Raw genomic sequence first — 20408 nt, forward strand, 5'->3', positions numbered from 1 at the left:
TGAATGCTCAAATTGCTTTATTTTAAGGGGTCAAATACAGAAAAAGTTGGGAACCACTGACACAGAGGAACAAAGAAAACAGAAAGATTTGAGAAGCTGAAATCAGAGAATTTTGACTTTTATTTTTTTAATTAATTGTGTCAAAATCGTTGATTAATGTAATAGTGGACAACTACCTGATAAACTAATCGCTACAGCTCTAATTCATAATGATCACATCTGATAAATGAGGAGATTGTTTTATGTAGTTTGGTGTTGAAAGTTTCTAATCATGGGAAGCATGCAGTATTTGCTAAATTATTTAAAGTTGATTAAACATTTATTTTTTGTATAATTAAATTTATTTTCATTTTTCATGTTTGATTTTTTTGCCGCAGTCTGACTCATATTCACAAGGTAATAAAATGTTTAGAGTACAATTAGTGCCTATAAAAGAGGTACTCGAAGTTCCAGGAAATCAGTGAATTTTTGGTGGAAACATCATGCAGCACCACTAAAGTCACAGCATGTGACTGAAGTGTCTATCCAAAAATGTCATCTTAAATTTGAAATCAAACTGCACAAAACACATAAAGTGTGTATCCCTCGCTGAGATTTCACAACAACAACAACAACCGGTTTGAAAAGGAAGCGCGCCACATAAAGGAAGTCGTAAAACAATTTCTCTTTATACAAAGACGGGGCCTGGTCTTTGAATTGGTTTATTACCACAGTTTTGTATCTCATTCATAATTCTCACTTCAGTAATCCAGCACCTCTACTGTACTTCAAGACAGCTGGCAGCCTGCCATGTGAAAGACCCAGGCTCGGTCATGGCGTGCGTTCTCTTCCTGCCAAAATATGTTGTTTCACTTCATAGTCAGAGGCCTTACACACACTTATATCCACGCACACACACTCATACAGAAGGCAGTGATAATGTCTTAAGATGTACTGTCTGTATTAGATAGTGGGGGGGTGGAAAGAGGTGAACGCAAACCTCATTACGACTCCATTCGCTTTGAAGTCACTGTGTATGAAAAAGGAAAAAAAAGAAGAAACTGATATGGATCTATTAGAATTAGATCGTACAACCCCCCCCCCCCCACACACACACACACACACACACACACCCCTAAAAAATGAATGTGTGTGTATGGTGGTGTCAGACGGTGGTGTTTTTTGCGCAGACTGGAAAGCTCCCACACAAACAGAGTCTTATCTGTGGCTGATATGAGGAATTAGCCCAATGTGCCGTTGGAGAGTTTGCCTTTGGAGGATTATTTATTAGGCGTGTGTGTGTGTGTGTGTTTTTTTTTTTCCACGAGTCTGTGTTAATAAAAGCAGGGGAGGGGGGAGGGGTGTCGAGTGGTGACATGAAGGGGCCGCTGTCGATGCAGGAGGTGGATCAGAGGGAGGCGGAGGGGAGGAACTGAAGCTTTTTTTTTTTTTTGTTTGGAGAGGAAACCGATTGACCAAGGAGATATACAGAAAGGATTGATGGTGAAGAATGATAAGCGTGCGCACACTAAAGAATGCAGACATGCGGTACAAACATGAATGAGACATGCCACTAATCTATCCTCTAAATACAGTCCCCTTTCACCATAAAAAAACGCCACTCTGAGTCAGATTTCTTTTGAGTATCTGTCCACACTTGCCTGGATACCACAGACGTACTTTTTTAAACATGCTGTGTATGTTTAAATAGTCAGATAAACGTCACAGGGCTCGTATTTACAGCTCTGCTCAAGAGGACTTCCATGCTCCAAAAAAATAAATAAAGATTAAAGCACGAGCATATTTTCCCCATCACCTTGTTTTATTACCAAATCACACCTATTGATGGTGAGAGAAGCGGAGCGATGGTTTGCACAGTGTGTGGCCAAGAGCTGATGAAAAGGCCCAATCACACGTCTCTGATAATGGAGTCATCGCCGTCTCATAATGACGGAATTGAGCGCTATTGAAAAGTAAACAGAGGATACACTGATTGCCCGCCGTACAAGACTTTCAGATTTCAGGCGAGTAGCTGCGGCTCTTATCCAAAGCAACACACAGCTCGAAGAATGTGTCCAAGATCTGCAAAATTACAACCAACAGAAGTGTTATGGGTTTAAAGGCCACAGAAAAGTTTCAGTGTAATAGTTTTGTCACCCAAGAATGAACAAAAATGAAGTGCTACGAACTGACTGAACAGAATTATAAATATATATATATATTTTTTTTAACTTCAGGTCTGAAGCTTTGTAGAGAGTCGTGAGGATATGTAGGAGGAAGGAAGAACGTGACGTTTACTCTGATAATGTGATTTTCCAACAATAATGATGGAAGAGAGGGTGACTGCTGACTGTAGAGAAAGCTGCGTCTGAGGAAAGTGAAGGCACTGTCATAATCAGGGGACGCAGAAAAGCCTGTGACCCCCACCTGCCTCTATAGACAGATATCTTATCTATCTTATACCCCACCTGCCTCTGCAGCTGGGGACATTTTTCAGGCCATGGATCCCTTAGTCGATCGAGAGACGGAGCAGGGACCGCTAACTGCATATTTTGCATTGAATATTTTCAGATCTTTTCTCAGTTGGGCTCACCTGCAGCTCCTAAAGTCATCAGCTGTTATAGCATGGCTAATGTTAGCTGTGTTAGCTCCACCCACTGGACCTAAACTAGTGGTTTCTGCAGTGAAGTGTCAGAGTCTCTTGCTCAAGTTACTAAACGATCTATTGTGGTTCACAGGAGCGTCTGTCCACTTGGGATAATAATACAGCTAATTGGCTGATTCATTTCAATAATACATAGTTTGACATTATGGATAGGTGCTGCACAGTTATTTAGTAGGTTAGCTAGCTCAGATATTTGTATAAGGATTTTGGATTTATTATAGAGTGTCTGAGGCAGGCCTCTGTTCATCCCTGTGAGAGCTGCTCTGTGGCACACAAAACCAACTGTGGTGCTGGAGCGTCTGCATATGCTTCTGCATTGTGCAGCCCGTAGAGCAAACACAGCAGAGACTTCCTTCAGCCAAGCAGCTAACTTCCAGTTTAGCCTTCGCTAACTTGAATTTCCAAATGTTATTGGACTAAATGGAGAAGCTAAAATGTAGAATTAGTTTACAGTTTAAGTGGGTATAAGAGTGCCACATCTCCATTGTCATTAGAGTCTCCATTAACACTCATGGTTGTCCTTTACTGTCTTATTTAGAATCCTCTAATGTGATTATTCCCCTCTTGCTTATCATCCTGACCCCCACCACCCAACTGTTTCCCCCTCTGGGAGTTCCACTCTCTTTTCTCCATCTGCCCACTCTATCACCTCCTCTCCACCTTTCTTACTCTTTGGTTTCTCCGTCTCTGCTCCCACCCCATCACGCAGGGCTTGCTGTCCGAGATACTACGCAAGGAAGAGGACCCTAAAACGGCGTCCCAGTCGCTGCTGGTCAACCTGCGCGCCATGCAGAACTTCCTGCAGCTGCCGGAGGCCGAGCGCGATCGCATCTATCAGGAGGAGAGGGAGCGCAGCCTGACGGCAGCCTCAGCGATGGGCGCCGCTCCACTCATCAGCACTCCACCCAGCCGACCTGTACAGGTACCAGATCTGACTCCTCCCTGTGCATGTTTTCATGTGAAATCCCTGCATTTATGTTGCAGATAACTTATTATCTTTAATGTTAGTCAGTAGGACCTAATTAGTAGACTAGAGTTTTAGTTTTACAAACATTTCTTTGAGGCAGAGCTGCTCTATAGACAGAAAGTTGGAATAAATCTTAATGAGCAAAAGGTTTGTTCACAGTAGAGTTAGGATTTAAAGTCAAGGGGCAAAGGCAGATTTATACCTCTCCATCAAGGCAGTCCTAGATGCCTCCAGCATGGGATCTAATTTATGGTTTGAGCAATCGATGGTTGTAGCAACACTGCAGCACAAGATGAATGTGTCATGCATTGTAACCCAGTGTTAAGCATCTGTTATGCACCTAAAGTAATCACATTTCCATTCTTTTGTTCACTCTCTAAAAGAGAACAACAGTCATGGGGAGAAGAACTGGAAACGCTTTTTTAGATCACTCAATACAAATTTGTCTGGCGTTACTGAAAAGGAAAACATTAGCATTTGTTCACTGTCCTCCATTATAGACAAATGCTATCAGTTGTGGAAACGTGGTGAAAACACAAAGCGGCACCAGACCACCGATTACACTTCTCACAGCCTCCATGTAGCCTGGATGTGTAGTCGTATTTGTGACGGATGCTCATCAGCTGTGGTAGGACCCTTTATGTAGCCACAAATCCAAGTCTGTGGAACAGGAATCCAATCAGGTTACTCGCCTAACTAAATCACTTTTGCAAAAATCCTATAATGCACAACTTAGGTGTTCAGGTTTGCCAGCCAGCTACCTTGTGCTATGAGAATGTTATTGTTAGCTCCACCCGTTGAGGGTTAATGAGATAATTCCTCCCTTCAGAGCAGCTCTGAGTCAGAGAAATATTTGTATTACCACCAAGACTTTCTGCACCGAGTCAGAATATTGTGCAAACTGCAGCCATAGTTCAGGAGCATGCAACATTCATTCATTATATAGGAGAAATATATGCGTGAATATTCCTGTGACCTGTTCATCTGGCCACTTCAAGACATTGTTTGTATAGTGTGAATGTATTCAGGCGCAGCCATGGTTGAGAACAGGCATGCAGGTGTGAGAGCAGGTTGGAGTGTTTTTAAGAAGCTGGAATTTACTGTTTGTCTTTGTGGCGGCACGTGTAGCAAACCAAGTGACATCAGCTGGGTTTTAAAGGCGCTAACAAAATGCCATTCCTTTTTTGTCACTTATTCAGTCTTTGTGAGCGTAAAAAGTGTCCACGTTTTGTGTTTTGCAAGTTCAAAAACAGACACACTCATGCCCTGCAGTCATTAGCACACATTGTTTACATGTTACAGCAGCAAGCCTGCATCCAAGCACCGCCCTAGCAGGCTGTTTGGTTACATAGCTGAAATTCTCATTGTATAGACTACAACCAACTGCATCATGTCATTTTGTCTGGGCTTATGCCCCAAATGTTTTGATTATAAATAAACAGAATTTTAAATGTTTGTCAGCAGGAAGAGTAGAAGAGACATGGCTGCTTTTTGGATTTTTCCAAAAGAGAAGGAATTAAATCAAATTTCCTTAAAATAGTTTCCTTATTTTACAAACCCCGCGTTGCATAATATTACTTTACATTACAATAGAACTCCAAAACAGTAAAACGGTAAATGTTTCCATCTTACTGTTGGTGAAAACTCAGACAGAGGCAACAATAGATGATGAAGAGAGAGAAAAGACAGACAGAACTAGATGATTGAGAGGTGAAAAGTGCTGCATGGATTGTATCTGAAAATTGTGTCTATGAATAAAAGAAAAGCCCCTTTAATAGCTAATCCAAAAATTTAACTGTTTTCCAACTCTGGTCAATAAATGTTTAATGATTGCAGTTGTGAAGTATTCTGTTTGTACTCAATACTAATACTAATTACTAACAACTACTAATATTTTTAAATTCACACTTCATAATTAGTCTAGAAAGTAAAGAACAGTTTTTGAGGTACCCATTAAATTTTTTAATGATTAAGACTTGTACTTTGAATGTAAATAAGATGCCAGAGTGCCAAAAAAATATCAAAAAGTATCCAAAATAATCCCCCAGGACCCCTTACAGGGGTCTGGGCTAGACCAGTCCTCAAATCCTTGAAACGCCCCTGGCTACAACCTGTCTGGAAACACGTGGAATAAATAAAGGCCCATTGGTTCTGTCAACGTGCACCGCTAGAGAACATGCTTTACATCTTCTCTGCATGTAAATGAGCTCTACATCATCCCCGCCCTCACCGCACAGGTGAGAATGGTGCACAATTTGATGGGTAATTTTTTGTGCTAATTTTGACCTTTTACCATGCATTAGGCAGCATTAACAGCCCTCCCATTTTCAAAATAAAGCTCACTCAGACAGTGATGACAAGCTCCATGAAAGATCAAACACCGTTCAGTCAGTCGCTGCTTCAGAATCACTGCGAACCACAGCACAACTTTCTACCTCAACGCAAATCAGTGTCCCTCATTTGAAAGGTATGTGGCAACTTTTCTACCACTTAAGTCCATTTGAAGTGCGGTCAGCTGCATCTGGGAGGTGAGACGGGGGGACAAAGGCCTCCTCTGTCCTGGCCTCGGTGAAGATTCTGCTTTTTATTTAGGTGAGGAGGAAAGAAAGACACAGGCACAGGCCCACCCATGTCCAAAGTGGAGCCTCCCCCTGGAACTTCTCAGCATGATGCCAGTTTCTGTCTTTACAAAACCAAAAAAGAAAGAGTTTCATTCTGAAGCAGCGGTGCTGAACTTTAGCAGGGCCACTTTGCAGTTCACAGCTCATCTTTACAATCAAGGCTGTCAGTGGAGGACAGAGAGCCAGAGTCAGAGAGTGGACTTTTAGACATGTTTTTATAAACTTCTCAGAAGAAAGATAAAGATTTGGACATTTTTAGAGTTTCAATATTTGCATCAAGTGAATTAGAGTGAATATGATTCTCTGTTAAAAGATTATGAATCGATGCAGAAAAGTCAATAATTGGACAGAAGTAAACGCAATGCACAGGTTTATGTTCCAAACTAGGGTACGTCTTGAGTTTTGGTGAGGATGGCTGAGTGTGAGCCACTGCAGATGGAAACAATTCAACCAGTTCTCCCCGGGTACTAATTATGGATCACATCTTTCAGAAGTAGCATGGAGTGACACAGTGAGAATGAAAATAAACTTAGTGTAGCAACAACTCGCTGCTAACATGGGGCTAAGTGTCAACTTTTAACTTAAGTAAACGTAACTGTTAGTTTTCAGTTTTCAGTCGGGGTTTGGTTAGTTTTAGGCAAAATAAAACAACAAAAAAACCCACTTGGTTAGGTTTGGGAGAATATCATGGTTTGTCTCTGCTATGCAGGTGTAAATAGCCATCTTGGGTGCAAATAGTTTTGTTGGCTGTAGACATTTCGGTGCCTACCTCTGTCATGCTAGACATCCAGGTGTAAATAGCCACACTGACCATTTCACCCTTGGTACAAATAGTATCTGCCTAAATAAATCATGTATAGAAATAAAAAGGATTCAATATTTGCCCAGTCAGGCAAGTGGGTCCAAAATCTACTTGAAGCCTGAAGTCAATTTTTTACTTTCCTCTGTACAAATTGTTTATTAGAGGTTATCAATAACAGTAAAGACTTAAGTTAATAGTCATGTTTAATCTAGAACTGCATATAGTGAAAAATGTTTTAAAAAGACTTGTTTTGTCAGATCAAGACCCAAAGATATTCAGCTTAATATAAGATAAAAGGAGAAAAGGAAAATCTTTGAGAGGCTGAAAACAGCTGAGCATTTTCTGCCCACTTTAACAATTAATCTGTTATCAAAATAGTTTCATAATTTAATTCTTTTTTACCAAGTTGCTAGGTTTACTAACCTGCCATAGCATTTTACTTGCCCTGGGCAAGCAGGCAATCCTTATTGTTGAGTGATCCAGATGCATCAATAGTTTCTAATCAATGCAATAATTGTAATCACATCGTAGGCCTCTGAATCAGAATCAAATCTAAATGTGTGGTGCTAAGAGATTCCCACACCTACTTTTAGCACATCTGAGACCAGCTTACAGAGCTGCAGACATACATAACAAAACAGAAATAGATTTGGAAGCAACAATAAACACAATGACTACTACATGGCATACAACTGTTTCAAGCATGACTCAAAACTCAAAGCCTCTTGTTTGTTGTGTTTATTTTCACACATCCCTCAGACTATTGTTGGCACATCAATAGAATATCTTAAGGCGTAATATACTTCACCTGTATGACTTAAAGCCGTTGACATTTATCATGTAGACCTGTTCCTACACAGGGCAATTCTCACACACGCTCACACACACACACACACACACACACACACACACACACACACACACACACACACGTTTGCACACTCATACACCTGGCCATCTGCCAGCCTCTCCTATGGGGCAGTGCGGTGTGAATTCAAGCACATAAATCAGCCAGGGTGGCAATTGAGCCAGAGACAGAGGAGGGTTTTTATTGGCCTCATAAAAACAGATGCAGAGGTATGTTTCTCTCACGTGTGCTGATGGGTCGGCTCAACTCCCCCAAAGCCAGTTAGTGCACGTCCCGGCCTTAACAATTAGCTTGACATGGTAACCTACCGCTCAGACTGACAAGCCCACGTCGAGCTGTCGTTAAAAAAAAAAAGAAAAAAAGGACAGGATCAAAGGCTGTGACATTCCAGTTTCACCACAAATTTGAGGATTATGAGATTGTTTTTAACACATAAAGGAACTCGCATTAGGTGTCTAGACCAATATTTTAATATATATGTTTTCTGAGCAGAGACTGTATCATGAGTTAGTGTCTGTTGGTGTTATTATGGTTTATTTGAATGCCATGTACTTGTAGTCATACCCAACCCTGTGGATGTCTCTTTTCAAAAGGGCTCGTATGGAATGATTCATATGCTAATGGTTCTTGGGTAATGCTTTTATTAGGATACTTGTTACCTTGTCAAAGGATTTTTGTCAAGACGCAACAAGCTGCTGAATGAAGATGATTTGATTTCACTTGACTCGCATTTATTTTTTAATCACCAGCTTGACATAAGAATAATAACGTTTCATACAACACATTTAAGTGTTTTTGAGCAAAGTAACGCTGGAACTGTGTGTGGGTGTAATCTACACTCCTGTGTGTGTGTGTGTGTGTGTGTGTGTGTGTGTGTGTGTGTGTGTGTGTGTGTGTGTGTGTGTGTGTGTGTGTGTGTGTGTTTAGCCAGATTACCTTTATTTTCCTTCTTGTGAGCCTGAACAAGTACTGTTGTGTTGTGTTCCCGGCACTGCAGCCCCGGAGGGAAGACTGCAACAGCGTAAGGCCCGAGGACTGGAATCCCCGAATCCCCGTGGGCATTTCCCCTGTGAGCAAATAACTCCGCCCACCTCACCTCTCCACCTCCACCATCCTCACCACCAATCTGAATGCACACATTCTCACAGACAATACACACACTGGAGCTTATCATCTCCAAACATGCAATTCGCTGCTATTTCAGTTTGCTATTTACATGTTTGTGAAGCAGGAAACATTAGTAGGAGCAACATGTGAAAGACTAATATTTGCATTTTGACCAGCTCAGTTTTAAAACATGGAAAAAGTAAATGCCATACTGTTTTACACTATTAGATTTTAATGACATCTAATGTTGATAACTAGATCTGGCCCAAATCAAGCTTTTATTTGTGTGTGTGTGTGTGTGTGTGTGTGTGTGTGTGTGTGTATTTGTATAATTTGGGCAAAAAAAAAAGAGAAATATTCAGAGATGCACATTAATCAAAATCAAAATATGGCCAAATGCAATATCCAGATCACAGTAGCTGCATTTTTTTGGTAAAGATAAATAAAGGTTGTGTTGTAGAGATGTCCTGGTCCCGGTATGTTTGGTACAGACCGCAACAAATTCCACATCAACGTGATTTTAATATTTGTCAGAATTATCACAGTATGATTTTTTTTCTACTATATCGTTCAGGTAACCCAGGATTTTTGTAATTTCCATCAAAAAAGGGTAAAGGTTAATGCACACCATCACTTTCTTGTAAACAGGTGCGTAGGAGGAAAATCTATAGGCAAGAGAAGCGACAACTCCTGCACTTTATGTGCGATCAACATTATTAAAGATACAGCTTTTCAATCCTTAGACCTTCATCAGGTAAAACAGAGGAACAAAGAACATACCAGGCAGATAAAACCAACACCTCCTGAGCCAAGCTAAATTCAGTCCCACAGGGAAATGAGTCAGTGTATGACAAATTATTAGTTTTAAATAGGAAGTGTGGAGGATTTTCTGTAAGACTTTTGTAATTTCCTTTGTCTTCACTCATTCAACCAGGTGAAACCCTCGCCTCTGCCCAGCGAGTGGAACGGCAAAACGGAGAGCAGCATCCTTAACATCAACTCCACCATCTACGATGAGATCCAGCAGGAGATGAAGAGGGCCAAAGTGTCCCAGGCGCTGTTCGCAAAGGTGGCCGCCTCCAAGAGCCAGGTACTGAACGCACACTGAACACCTCGCTTCTTAGAAAACATGAAAGGAGAAAGGACTGCTGCATACCTACAACACTGATGCCAAGATATCAGCTATAGTTTGGTGTTTTCTGCTACCACTGTCGTCTTCTAGAAAACTTCTCTGTCCACTTTGGTTCAAGCCTGTGAAATTCTAAGAGCTTCCTTTCTTTCTTTCTTTTGCCATTGAAGCTAAAAATATCATATATAAACAAGGAGTTTTAGTCAATAACCAAAATCTAATCTGTGAATAACAAGGAATTTCTCTTGCCTGCTACTGTTTAAAAAGCTGCATCATGCTTAAATGCTGCTAATCATTTCACAAGATCTCACTTTGTAAAGTGGCTCTTACAGCAGTATTGATGGACCAGGAATCCAAACTTGAATTTCCAAACCTACAGAAATACTTACAAGTGTCCACACACACTCACATGCAAACACACGGCTGATGGGTGTCTTGCAAAAATAAAAGCAAGACAGTAAAGATCCTTCAGCTTTGAGACCTGAGTCCTGTTGGTGTCCAGATAAGCCAGTTCTTCACCGGAGGAGCAGCCAGTGCCAGCGAACTCTTTCATATTCACACACACACGTCCATACAGAGCTTAAACAGATTCTAAAATCTTTAATACTAGATTCACATGTCATCTTACAGTTAAAGGCAAAGAAGTATAAATCCATCCAACCCCAGCCAGACTTGCCTCAGAGCATCACAGCGATGATTTATCGACATAATGACACATGTCCTCTTTATTGTGGGTTTGGAGTTTAGCAGTCGACACTGTTTCAACACCAAACAAACCTGTTTATATTAGCTCTGCTCAGTAAGACGATGGGGCCCCTGTTATCTTCTCCCAGAGAGCAGGGCGCTCACACAATACAAGCTTGTGTGTGCTGGAAACACAGCACCAGTTTAACTCTTTATTAAAAGTAATTTAAAAAACGTAGCACTAAGGAGTTATTATTAAAGGTTTTCATGTGTCTGTCGGAGGCAGAGTTGGAAAGATTTCCACAATTGTGCTTGATGAAGAAGATGGGGGAGAAATAGATCACCAAGGGCGGAATAATCTAGAAATATCTGCAAAGGCTTTATTTTTTTCTTGCTGATTAGGATGATTATACCCCCAGATAGCTTTGTTTTACCAAATTGCAGTTTGATGCACAAACCACTGTTTTTGTTAAGGAGTTCAAAGACTCCTTGGAAGGATGGAGAAAGAGAAAGGGGGAGAACGAGGCGGTCGCAGTATTAACTCGCACATGTCTCTCTCTTCTCAAAATGAGGGTTTGTCTGGGAACAGGTTTCCACCCTGCCTTCTCCACCTCACTCCCATCTTTCTGTCCTGCCCCTCTACCTCTCCCATTCCCCCGATTTCTGCCTCTCTTTCACGTTCCATTCATGGCAGGCGGGTGTGAATGTGAATTGAGCAGCAGATAAGAAGTGTGCTAATTATGCCTGTGAAAGGGGGCCTGGGAGAGCACTTATCTCTGGCTCCATCTCGTAATGGGCGCTCCCCGGGCAGCTGGTCTCCCCCCTTACTACCCAGCCGGCATTGCCACAGCTACCGGCACCGCCAGGCCAGGCCTGCTCCTCCCCATCAGGAACTCTGAACCCTGAAAATCAGAGACCGGCACCCAGGTTTAAGTCGCTGTCGCCACACAAATATTCTCAAATCCAGCATTTATTATCATTCCTTTTTTAGTTAAAGTTTAACCAGATTCTAGTTTTACTTATTCAGTTTCATAATGTAGGAAAACAGTTCACCTCCCAGCATTCACATCAGATCAACAATATAGGAGGAAATGTTTCCTTTAGAGCTGCAACTAACAATTATTTTCATTCTCGATTAATCTGTTTATTATTTTCTTGATTAATCAATTAGTTGTTTGGTCTATAAAATGTCAGAAAAAAAAATTTGAGTGCTCTTTCCCAAAGCCCAAGTTGATGTTCTCAAATGTCCAGTTTTGTCCACAAGCCACAAATAATCAATTTATTGTCATAGACGAGTAAAGAAACCAGAAAATACTGAGAAGTTGAGAATATGGAATCAGAGAATTTTGGCTTTTGTTCTTTTCTATTGATCAATCAATTAATTGTCGTAGCTCTAGTTTCCTTTGGTGTTGTGTCTTTCATCTTTTCCATACATATTGTACAGTAGAATCTGTAGGATTCCCAAGTTATATTTTGTTGACAGCAGTAGAGCTGCAACTATCACCAGTCAATCAGTTATTTAGTTGATCAACAGAAAATTAATTGGAAAATATCACTAATCACTAATAATGAAAAAGCAAAAATGCCTAAAAATTGCAACTTCTTAAATGTGAGAATTTGCAGCTGTTCTCATTTTTTCTCGTTTGCTGTTTTACTTAATTGTAAATAAGATATGTTTGGATTTTAGACTGTTGGTCGGACAAAACAAGCAATTTATATGTGTCATCTGGGCCTCTGGGAGTTTTCAAAATTCTCTGACATTTTATTGACCCACCAATAATCGAGAAAGCAATGGATAGATTAATCAATGATATAAAAAATGAGACTTGGCTGCAGCTGTAGACAGCAGCTGTTTCCTCTGTTCACACTAACTATCCCTATAATTTCACACAAGGTATAAGATCTTAGGTAGTTTGGGTGATGCTTGTTTAAAAGTACCTGATATTAGAAGTCACTTGTTTAGAAAAAAACATTTCCATAATATTTAATAGCTTCTCAGATTCATTTCTTCTTATTCCAGAAAAGGCTTTGTTGCCACTGCTGGAAGTAAAGAAATGACATCACTTCATGTGACCAGATAATTTTGCTGGGAAAGAATTTTTTCACGAGGCATTGATGGCAGTGTTAATTGTTCATGAGCCTACTATAGTGTGTAAGCCAGGAAGAAGGGCAGAATGTATATTTAAACGACACGTTGTAAGCCACAGCTTAAGTCCGGAGAGGCTTTCAGCCTTGCAGGAAGAAAATAACCAGTACCCAAGCCTTGGGTAGAGCGCCATGCCAGCAGAGACTGCTGGTACTGAGGTTGTGAGTGCAGTGTGGATGTGTTTGGTGATGAGGATGGAGGATGGGCTGGACTGGCAGGATGCCCATATGGGGTCCAGGGAAATAATCGTGGGGGGAGGGCGGGGAAGAGGCCTCATCACTGAGGCTGGCACCGTCCTGTCAGCTTGGTGTGCAGTTCAACCTCTGCCTCTTCAGCTCGGCTTAGGATTTCCCAGCATGCTTACGCAAGCACGGGATCAGGTGACCGGGATCCGTTGGTATCAGTCCCATATATGTGTGGGTAAAACCTTGTAGTGGTGTGTAGTGTATTCAAAATGTGTGTGTAGCATATTAACGGAGAGACAGATGATGTGAGAAGAGAAGCGATAGAGATCTGAAAGGAGAGATATAAGAGATGTGGAGTTGAAGGAGGTCGGAGGCAGTGGTGGTCCTCTGGGTAGAAAAGCAGTAAACAGGAGTTTTCTGATTGGCGTATGCTTTGGTGTGTGTATGTACTGTATATAGATGTGTGTGTTGGTTTATGTGCAGGCAGATTTGAATGCGTATGTTTGTGTCTGATGGTGTGTATGTGTGTTTGGGGGGTTCCTGGAACGCAGCCATCCTGTCCTCTCTTAGGGCTCGTAACCACAGCAGGCCTCAGCCACCCTTTAACTGCCCCTCCTCTCTCACATATTCAATGTTGCATTTCAATCACTCTTTTACTGCCACATATTCAGCGTAGTAACTATAGAGCAGTGAATCTAACCCAAGCCATATTACTTTATCAGATTAATGGTCGCCATTTTACTTCAAGTCTGGGAAGATGTATTTTTATAAGTAATCCATGCAGCAGTTCTGATTTATCAGGAGAGACATTACTGATTAGGGCTGGACTGTATGGACAAAATCACATTTAACAATATTTTGTGATCAAATACATTAGAACTGAATATTAACACAATGAGATTTTTGATAAATAATCATCAGTAAGGTGGATATAATGATGAAGTGGGTAAAGCAAATAATAGAACATGTAGAACAGTCTAGTCAGTAAAGAAAATTAAATCACTTTATTGTAATGCAGCTTTTAAAACCTGGAAAGGAAAACAGATCTAAGGTCATATCTAGTCTCATAGCACAATATCGATATAATATCAACATGTTGCCCGCTACTATTACTGATTACTCAGAATCATTATACATGATCCATTCCTCGATGGTTCAAACTGATCAAATGCATCAAGAGTGCTCCCATCTACATTTAGCTTCAGGAGATGTCAGACTTGGAGGAAACATCTGCGTGCTACTGGTTCAAATCCAGCGAGGACACAGAAGCCAGAAGTAGCTATACCCGCCAAACGGCCCATTTCATTTTCGCCTGCAGAGGTGCAGGCTATGATCTGGATAGCCCGGAGTTCAGCATTATTAACTGGCTCAGTCGGGCTAGAGCAATATCTAGCGAGCTACTGTGCTTTGTTTTCATTCACGTTAACAGGGCAGGCTTGCTGTGCTGGCTAGCCTGTCAGACAGGGCGGCTAATGTTCAGTTGAGCGATGGGAGGTTAGCCGAGGGTGGGGCGGGAGCGGGTTGGGGGCATTCCTTTGACACGACTTTTATGTCTAAACATCCCCGACACTTCCTGAGAGGAATCGCGCGGTGGATGGAATCAGAGTCCCTGCTGTCGTAAAACAAGCACCCTGGGAGCCCTGCGCACCGCGGGGCTCAAAGCCCTCCGACTCCTCAATGACCAGAAGAGTACAGAGCGCAGTCGCCACCAACCACCAACACCGCCCTCTCTCCCCATCTCTCCTTTCTCCTCTCTGTCTCTCTCTCAGTCGCTCATTCTCCCCTGGAAGAGGCTACGCTAATTAGCCAGGCTCTAATGAGACAGAATGGCACTGATCTGGTCCGCCGCTGCGCCACCGGGGGGGCCGGGCAGGGGGGCTGGTGCAGTAGGGGGGAGAGGGTAGAGGGGGGGGGGGGGGTTGGTGTATGCCATCTGTCACCCTGCACCCGCCTGGCACGGCAGTCCCTGGAGTGGAGGGGTGGGGGGTGGTGATGGTGGTTGTTGTGGTGGTGCGGTGTGGGGGGGGTGCAGAGTGAGTGCCTTGTTGGTCTGGAGAGGTGGGGGAGTGGGTGGAGGTGGGTGGGGGCGGGTGGGGACACTGATATGAGTAGGAAGGGAGGGTGACAGAATAACTGGAGCTCCGTCCTTCATGTTTGGAAAATGACTAATTTCCTGTCAGTGGTTTATGGGGGCTCGTCCGCTTTTCTTTGCTTTAATCGCAGGTATTTGGCACATGACCCAGCCAACCAGACCAATGAGACACACACACACACACACACACACACACACACACACACACACACCACTTCTATCACACTGCTCCATCCAATGGCTGTTTAACAAGAGGGGCAGATGGCTGACCTTTTGGGTGTCTGTTTCTAGATTGTGACCGTTCAGAGGTTTGCCTGTTACTGAGAAGCCACTTGGGGTCAGCGTGTTAGAAGTCATGTTTTGCATGAAGAGTTGTGTACAAATGGCATTAAATGGCATCCGAGTATAGTAGAATTGATACAGTGACAGGGTTTTTGTTTTTTGCTTGGTTGCTCGGGCAAGTTGGTCAGAAATCTACAAGCCCTACGTCATTTTTACTTACCCCTATAAAAATCATCATTTCTTTATTAGCAGTTATCAAATAACAACAAAGACTAATATCAATTGTCATACCATGCTATGTCAACTGTCATAATCTAGGGATGTCTGTAATATGTCTGAAAATAGTGAAAAATGTCCGTTTCAGTTCTCTCAGTCCAAGTTGATGTCTTTAAATGTCGTGTTTTGTTGGTTCAAAAACCAAAGATATTCAGTTTAATATGATAATAAATGGAGAAAAATGAGAAAACTCCATATCTGCATGGCTAAAAACAGCATTTTATGCCATTTTTGCATGAAACATTAATTTAACAATTAATTGAGTATCAAAATAGTCGTATAGTTTAATACTTTTTTGAGCTGCTAGATTTACTAGCCCAACATGACGTTTTACTTGCCCTGGACAAGTGGGCAATCCTTATTGTTCAGCAAAGATTACAAGGAGGATACACTACTGATACACAATACTCTCACCATACTTGGGTGCTGATTCAATCTGTATTGCGATTCCATGTTATGATTTATTGCTTTTCTTCATACTAGACCACGTGAAAAGTTGAATTCTACACTTCCAACAATGCACATCACATGTTAGTCTTTCTTAGTTTTAATTCACCATTTTTCATGTACTGCATATAAAAATAGTAAATAAATTGCTACATTAAAGTGCTACATTAGTCTGTTTCTGCCCATCAAGCAGTTAAATAAGATGTTAGGCCGAAATGAATAGAAGCCACTACAAGAATAACCAGATTGTGATTGACAGATCGAGTTAGTAAAGTGATGTCAGCAGCAATTAGCCTGAGCGCACATTGTTTAGTGTTGCATGTGAAGTAAAATGTATCAGTTTAAGATAATATTACCGCAATCGCAGTGCGTCAATGGGAACTCCCATTATATGTTAGCATCAAGCTAACGGATTAAGCTCAAGTTAAGTACATATATAAAAAATTGATTCAGGATTACAGTTCTTAAGAGAACTGATTTTTTTTTCTGCCACTCCTAGTAAAAATGTTATTGGATACTTTTTTAATATCGGTAACCGCTCAGGGCTATGTGTTGGAGCAGCACAGTGAAATTTTGCTCCACTTTTTTTTGAAGTTGTACTTTCCGCTTTGCTGTGGCAGGCCAGGCTTCAAGATGTCTTAATTTTTTTGTTTGTGGATTCACAGTTCTCCACACCTCTCTCTCCCTCACATTAGGCAGATCAGAGCGAGCATCACAACCCCCAGGGATCTAAAAGGGCCGTGACTGTTTATTAATTGATTTATTTATTTATCTCCTGTGCCTGCTTGGTTATTAGGTTGCCATGGGAAACAGGCTAGGCCAGATCCTCTCTATTATTAAAGACACAATTTCTTGAACTGGAGACCCAGCTGTCTGAATAATTAATTTAGCGAATGAATTATCTTGCAAACGGTAAGTCTTCCCCTCCCTCTGAAATGAGCCTTTCTCTTATTGTTTAATGGACAGTGGAATTCCCACCAGCCTGTTTTCTCTCCACTGCCTGTTTCATCGAACCCTCCTCCTCTTAGCAGGAGCCCGGGGTCTCACTGAGCATGCCCAGAGCACTTTGTGTCTCTCCTGCCATCTCTCTCACTTACGCCTTACATGCCACCTCTCACCCCATCTGTCTCCAATTGCACAACCCACTCCCTCCTCCTCGCCTGCCTCCTACCCTGCAGTCCAAACTAGGAATCTGCCCCGACTGTCAGGACTCCAAATTGTCTCTTCGTCATCACCTCTGATGCATTATTATATGACAAATGTTTTCTGCTGTGGAGCAGCTGTTCGCCAGCTTGCTAGTTAACTGAACTAGCACTTCTCTTGCAGTTCACTATCCCTCTCTCAGTATGTAGTTTAAGGCATAACCAGTGCCACATGACTAACCTTACCAGCTCTTACCCTGTGCTAGCTTGTTAGCAAATGCTACCCTTGTCCCAGTGACAGGCTCAGCATTTTGCTAGCTCTTTATTTGCTACAAATGTTAGCTAGCTAACCCTCTCCCACTGTCTCCACTTCTCCTGACAGACCACACAGGGCTTGTTCTGAGGCCCATTCTCGCTAATCTGATCAGGCAGGCAAATACGCCGGGAAAAGCGCTTTAATGATCCCCCTAATTACCTCAAGTCAATACCAACTGTATTATTAGACTCGGGGAAAATATTCCATTAGGGTGCCCCCCGTGGGAGTCCCCCCTGTGCGCGCTGATGTCACGCGCTGCGCGCCCCCTACGCTTGTAATTAATTTTATTTACACACTCAGGAATGCACAAGGTCGCACCTGCAGCCCGGAGCCGCCCGACTCGGCCCGCCTAATCAGATCTGTCATAATTATCATTCTGCATGCTTCTGACACACGCCGGGAAATATTTCAATTTAACTACAGCCACTAGCTCCGGCAGATGCAGTCTGAGAGAGAGAGAGTGTGTCTGTGTGAGTATGTGTGCATACAGGAGTGTGTGTGACTGAGTGAGTGGGAATTGCATGGGGAGATATTAGGACCTATCCAAGTACTCATGCTGCTGCTTGTGTGCACTTGGTTTTGCTAGCATTATTTTCTCTCAGTCTCCTCTCTGTGTTCTTCTCTCTGTCTCTCTGAGGGATACTGACTCTCCATCCTCATCACTCTGTCTGCACCATATTCTTCAGCAACTATTTTTACAATAAACCACATAAATTGAGCCTGAAGGAGGACATATAAGTTGCCTTTTCAGGCACGTACAGAGCGACATTTGAGATTTTGTGTTTACTTTGCTGCCACTTGTGTAAATACTCTATTTTAAGTTAAAGATAAATTTCCACGTTGAACAAGACAGGCAGCCACAGCGCTAAATAAACAACTGTATATGAAGACTTCTATTTCTGAACACTTTTTGGGGATGAAAATTTGTTCGGTTTCATTAGTATCTGAAACAAACTTGTAGGCCAATTAAGAACACTTATTTAGCTGACATAGACAATTTGCAGGTTCTCCGCTATTTCAATCCTTAATTCAATAAGATCAGTCATGATTTATCAGCTTAATTATGCTTTGATATTAGCAATTAAACCCAAGCTTTGAATTAAATCTCAATCAAGCTCTTATAATTGATGGAATCAGACTGCATGTAGGTGCTTTCTGTGTTTGTAATGTTGCTGCCGTCGTTGTTTATCTCTAGTTCATCTTCAGAGTGTTTGTTGTCTTCTGTGCATTCATCCTCCATCTGCCTCGGCAGTATTGAACAGAAAAGATTATAAACAAGAGGTAAATTTGTGGTGGGAGAACAGTGTTTGAACATTCAGTGTGCTGTGCAGACAGTGCTGGTACCCAAATATCAGCCCAGCACCGGGCTAAACTAGATTATGGTGCAATTTCAACAATACTAATATTTGATACAGAGAGACACATGTACTGTAGCATCATCAGTGAGTCGATTTTCAGCCATTTTGTACACATAAGCAATCTGAAGTGCTTTAGTGGACAAAGAGAACACAATTTCACAAAAATGAGATATCGCTGATATTTAAAGTGAATCTTTACGTTCCTGTGAGATAAAATATGCTGCCTGCAAATGTTTTGTTAGGACTGTGGACAAATACTGAAATACTACTGTAGTCCAAATAGCAAGTTGGAGCCGTACATGGTAAATTTAATAGGTTGAAATCATATTTAATATACCGTCTGTGGTTGAAGCAGGTTTTCCCCCCCTGCCCCCGCCTGTCAAAACTCAAGGAAGCCCAGGCAGGCTGCAGAAACACTACAGGAGCGTAGGACAAGCGCAGCATTATAACAGTAACAAACAACATTAAGTCCTAGACAGTAAGTTGATCAGCTGTTAATAACTGTCAGCTGTCTGTCAATGTAAAGTTAAACAAAAGCACACTGCTCTGAAAACACACACTGGAGTTGGAGTTTAGTGACTGCCTGCTTTCTGCCTGCCAGACTCCATTAACATACTGCTCAAATTAACCGTCTCAGACACTCGCTCATTCGGCGAACTTTCGGCATTAATTTGAAATCTAATTAACATAAAATGGGCAAACAGTAACACAAGTTCCGAGCCAGAAAAGAAATGTCAAAGGAGGACATCGCAGCTGTAGTGTGATTATTTCAGGGTAGCACGTTTTCTCAATCTCTGATGACATATCATGGTCATTTTTTGATTTATTACAGTAAATATATCACAGCTTTTTCCTTTAAAACACCTCTGCTATCCGCTGTTCTTGAGCAAGGCACTTATCCTGCTGAGAATCCAATACAAGCTGGGAACTCCCGGTCGTATTATTGTCACTATGTTATGTGCAGCTGTGGGTGGAGAGGAACTTTGCTGCAAAAGAACAAAACGTGCAGTAAAAAAAAAAAAAACACTGTAACCACACAGATGTTTAATGTGCTCCATTTTAGATGGACTGGTCATTTGCCTTTGGCTATTCTTTATGCTCCATCTGCCTCTATTTGGTTGCTCGAAAATTCCCTGCACACTTTATTGGTTCGACAGCCATGACGTAAACTGCCACACAGAACTGGTTGGTATTGTTTCTGGGAGCAAGTGCTGACACAGAGAGGGCCATTTCCTGCATAGTCATGCCTTGCCTCCACAATGTGTGTCGTGTTAGCTGTCAGTCTGTTATTGTTGTCAACTCGCTTATTGTATCTGGAGAGGTCGCGACCCCTCTTCAGAAA

The 20408-nt window shown here is 41.9% G+C and overlaps 1 protein-coding gene across 8 annotated transcripts in view; it reads left to right on the plus strand.

Moving 5' to 3' along the window:
• Positions 1–20408, plus strand: part of satb1b (SATB homeobox 1b) — a 79142-nt gene that overhangs the window by 43581 nt on the left and 15153 nt on the right. For all 8 annotated transcript variants that reach the window (XM_084727631.1, XM_084727635.1, XM_084727627.1 and 5 more), the window contains 3 exons: positions 3354–3566; positions 8900–8971; positions 9944–10099. In XM_084727631.1, coding sequence (XP_084583757.1) covers positions 3354–3566; positions 8900–8971; positions 9944–10099 — 441 coding nt within the window. The remainder of the gene's footprint in view (positions 1–3353; positions 3567–8899; positions 8972–9943; positions 10100–20408) is intronic.

Source organism: Lutjanus erythropterus, chromosome 9 (assembly GCF_056507025.1).
Source record: "Lutjanus erythropterus isolate fLutEry1 chromosome 9, fLutEry1.hap2, whole genome shotgun sequence".
Classification (NCBI taxonomy): domain Eukaryota; kingdom Metazoa; phylum Chordata; class Actinopteri; order Lutjaniformes; family Lutjanidae; genus Lutjanus; species Lutjanus erythropterus.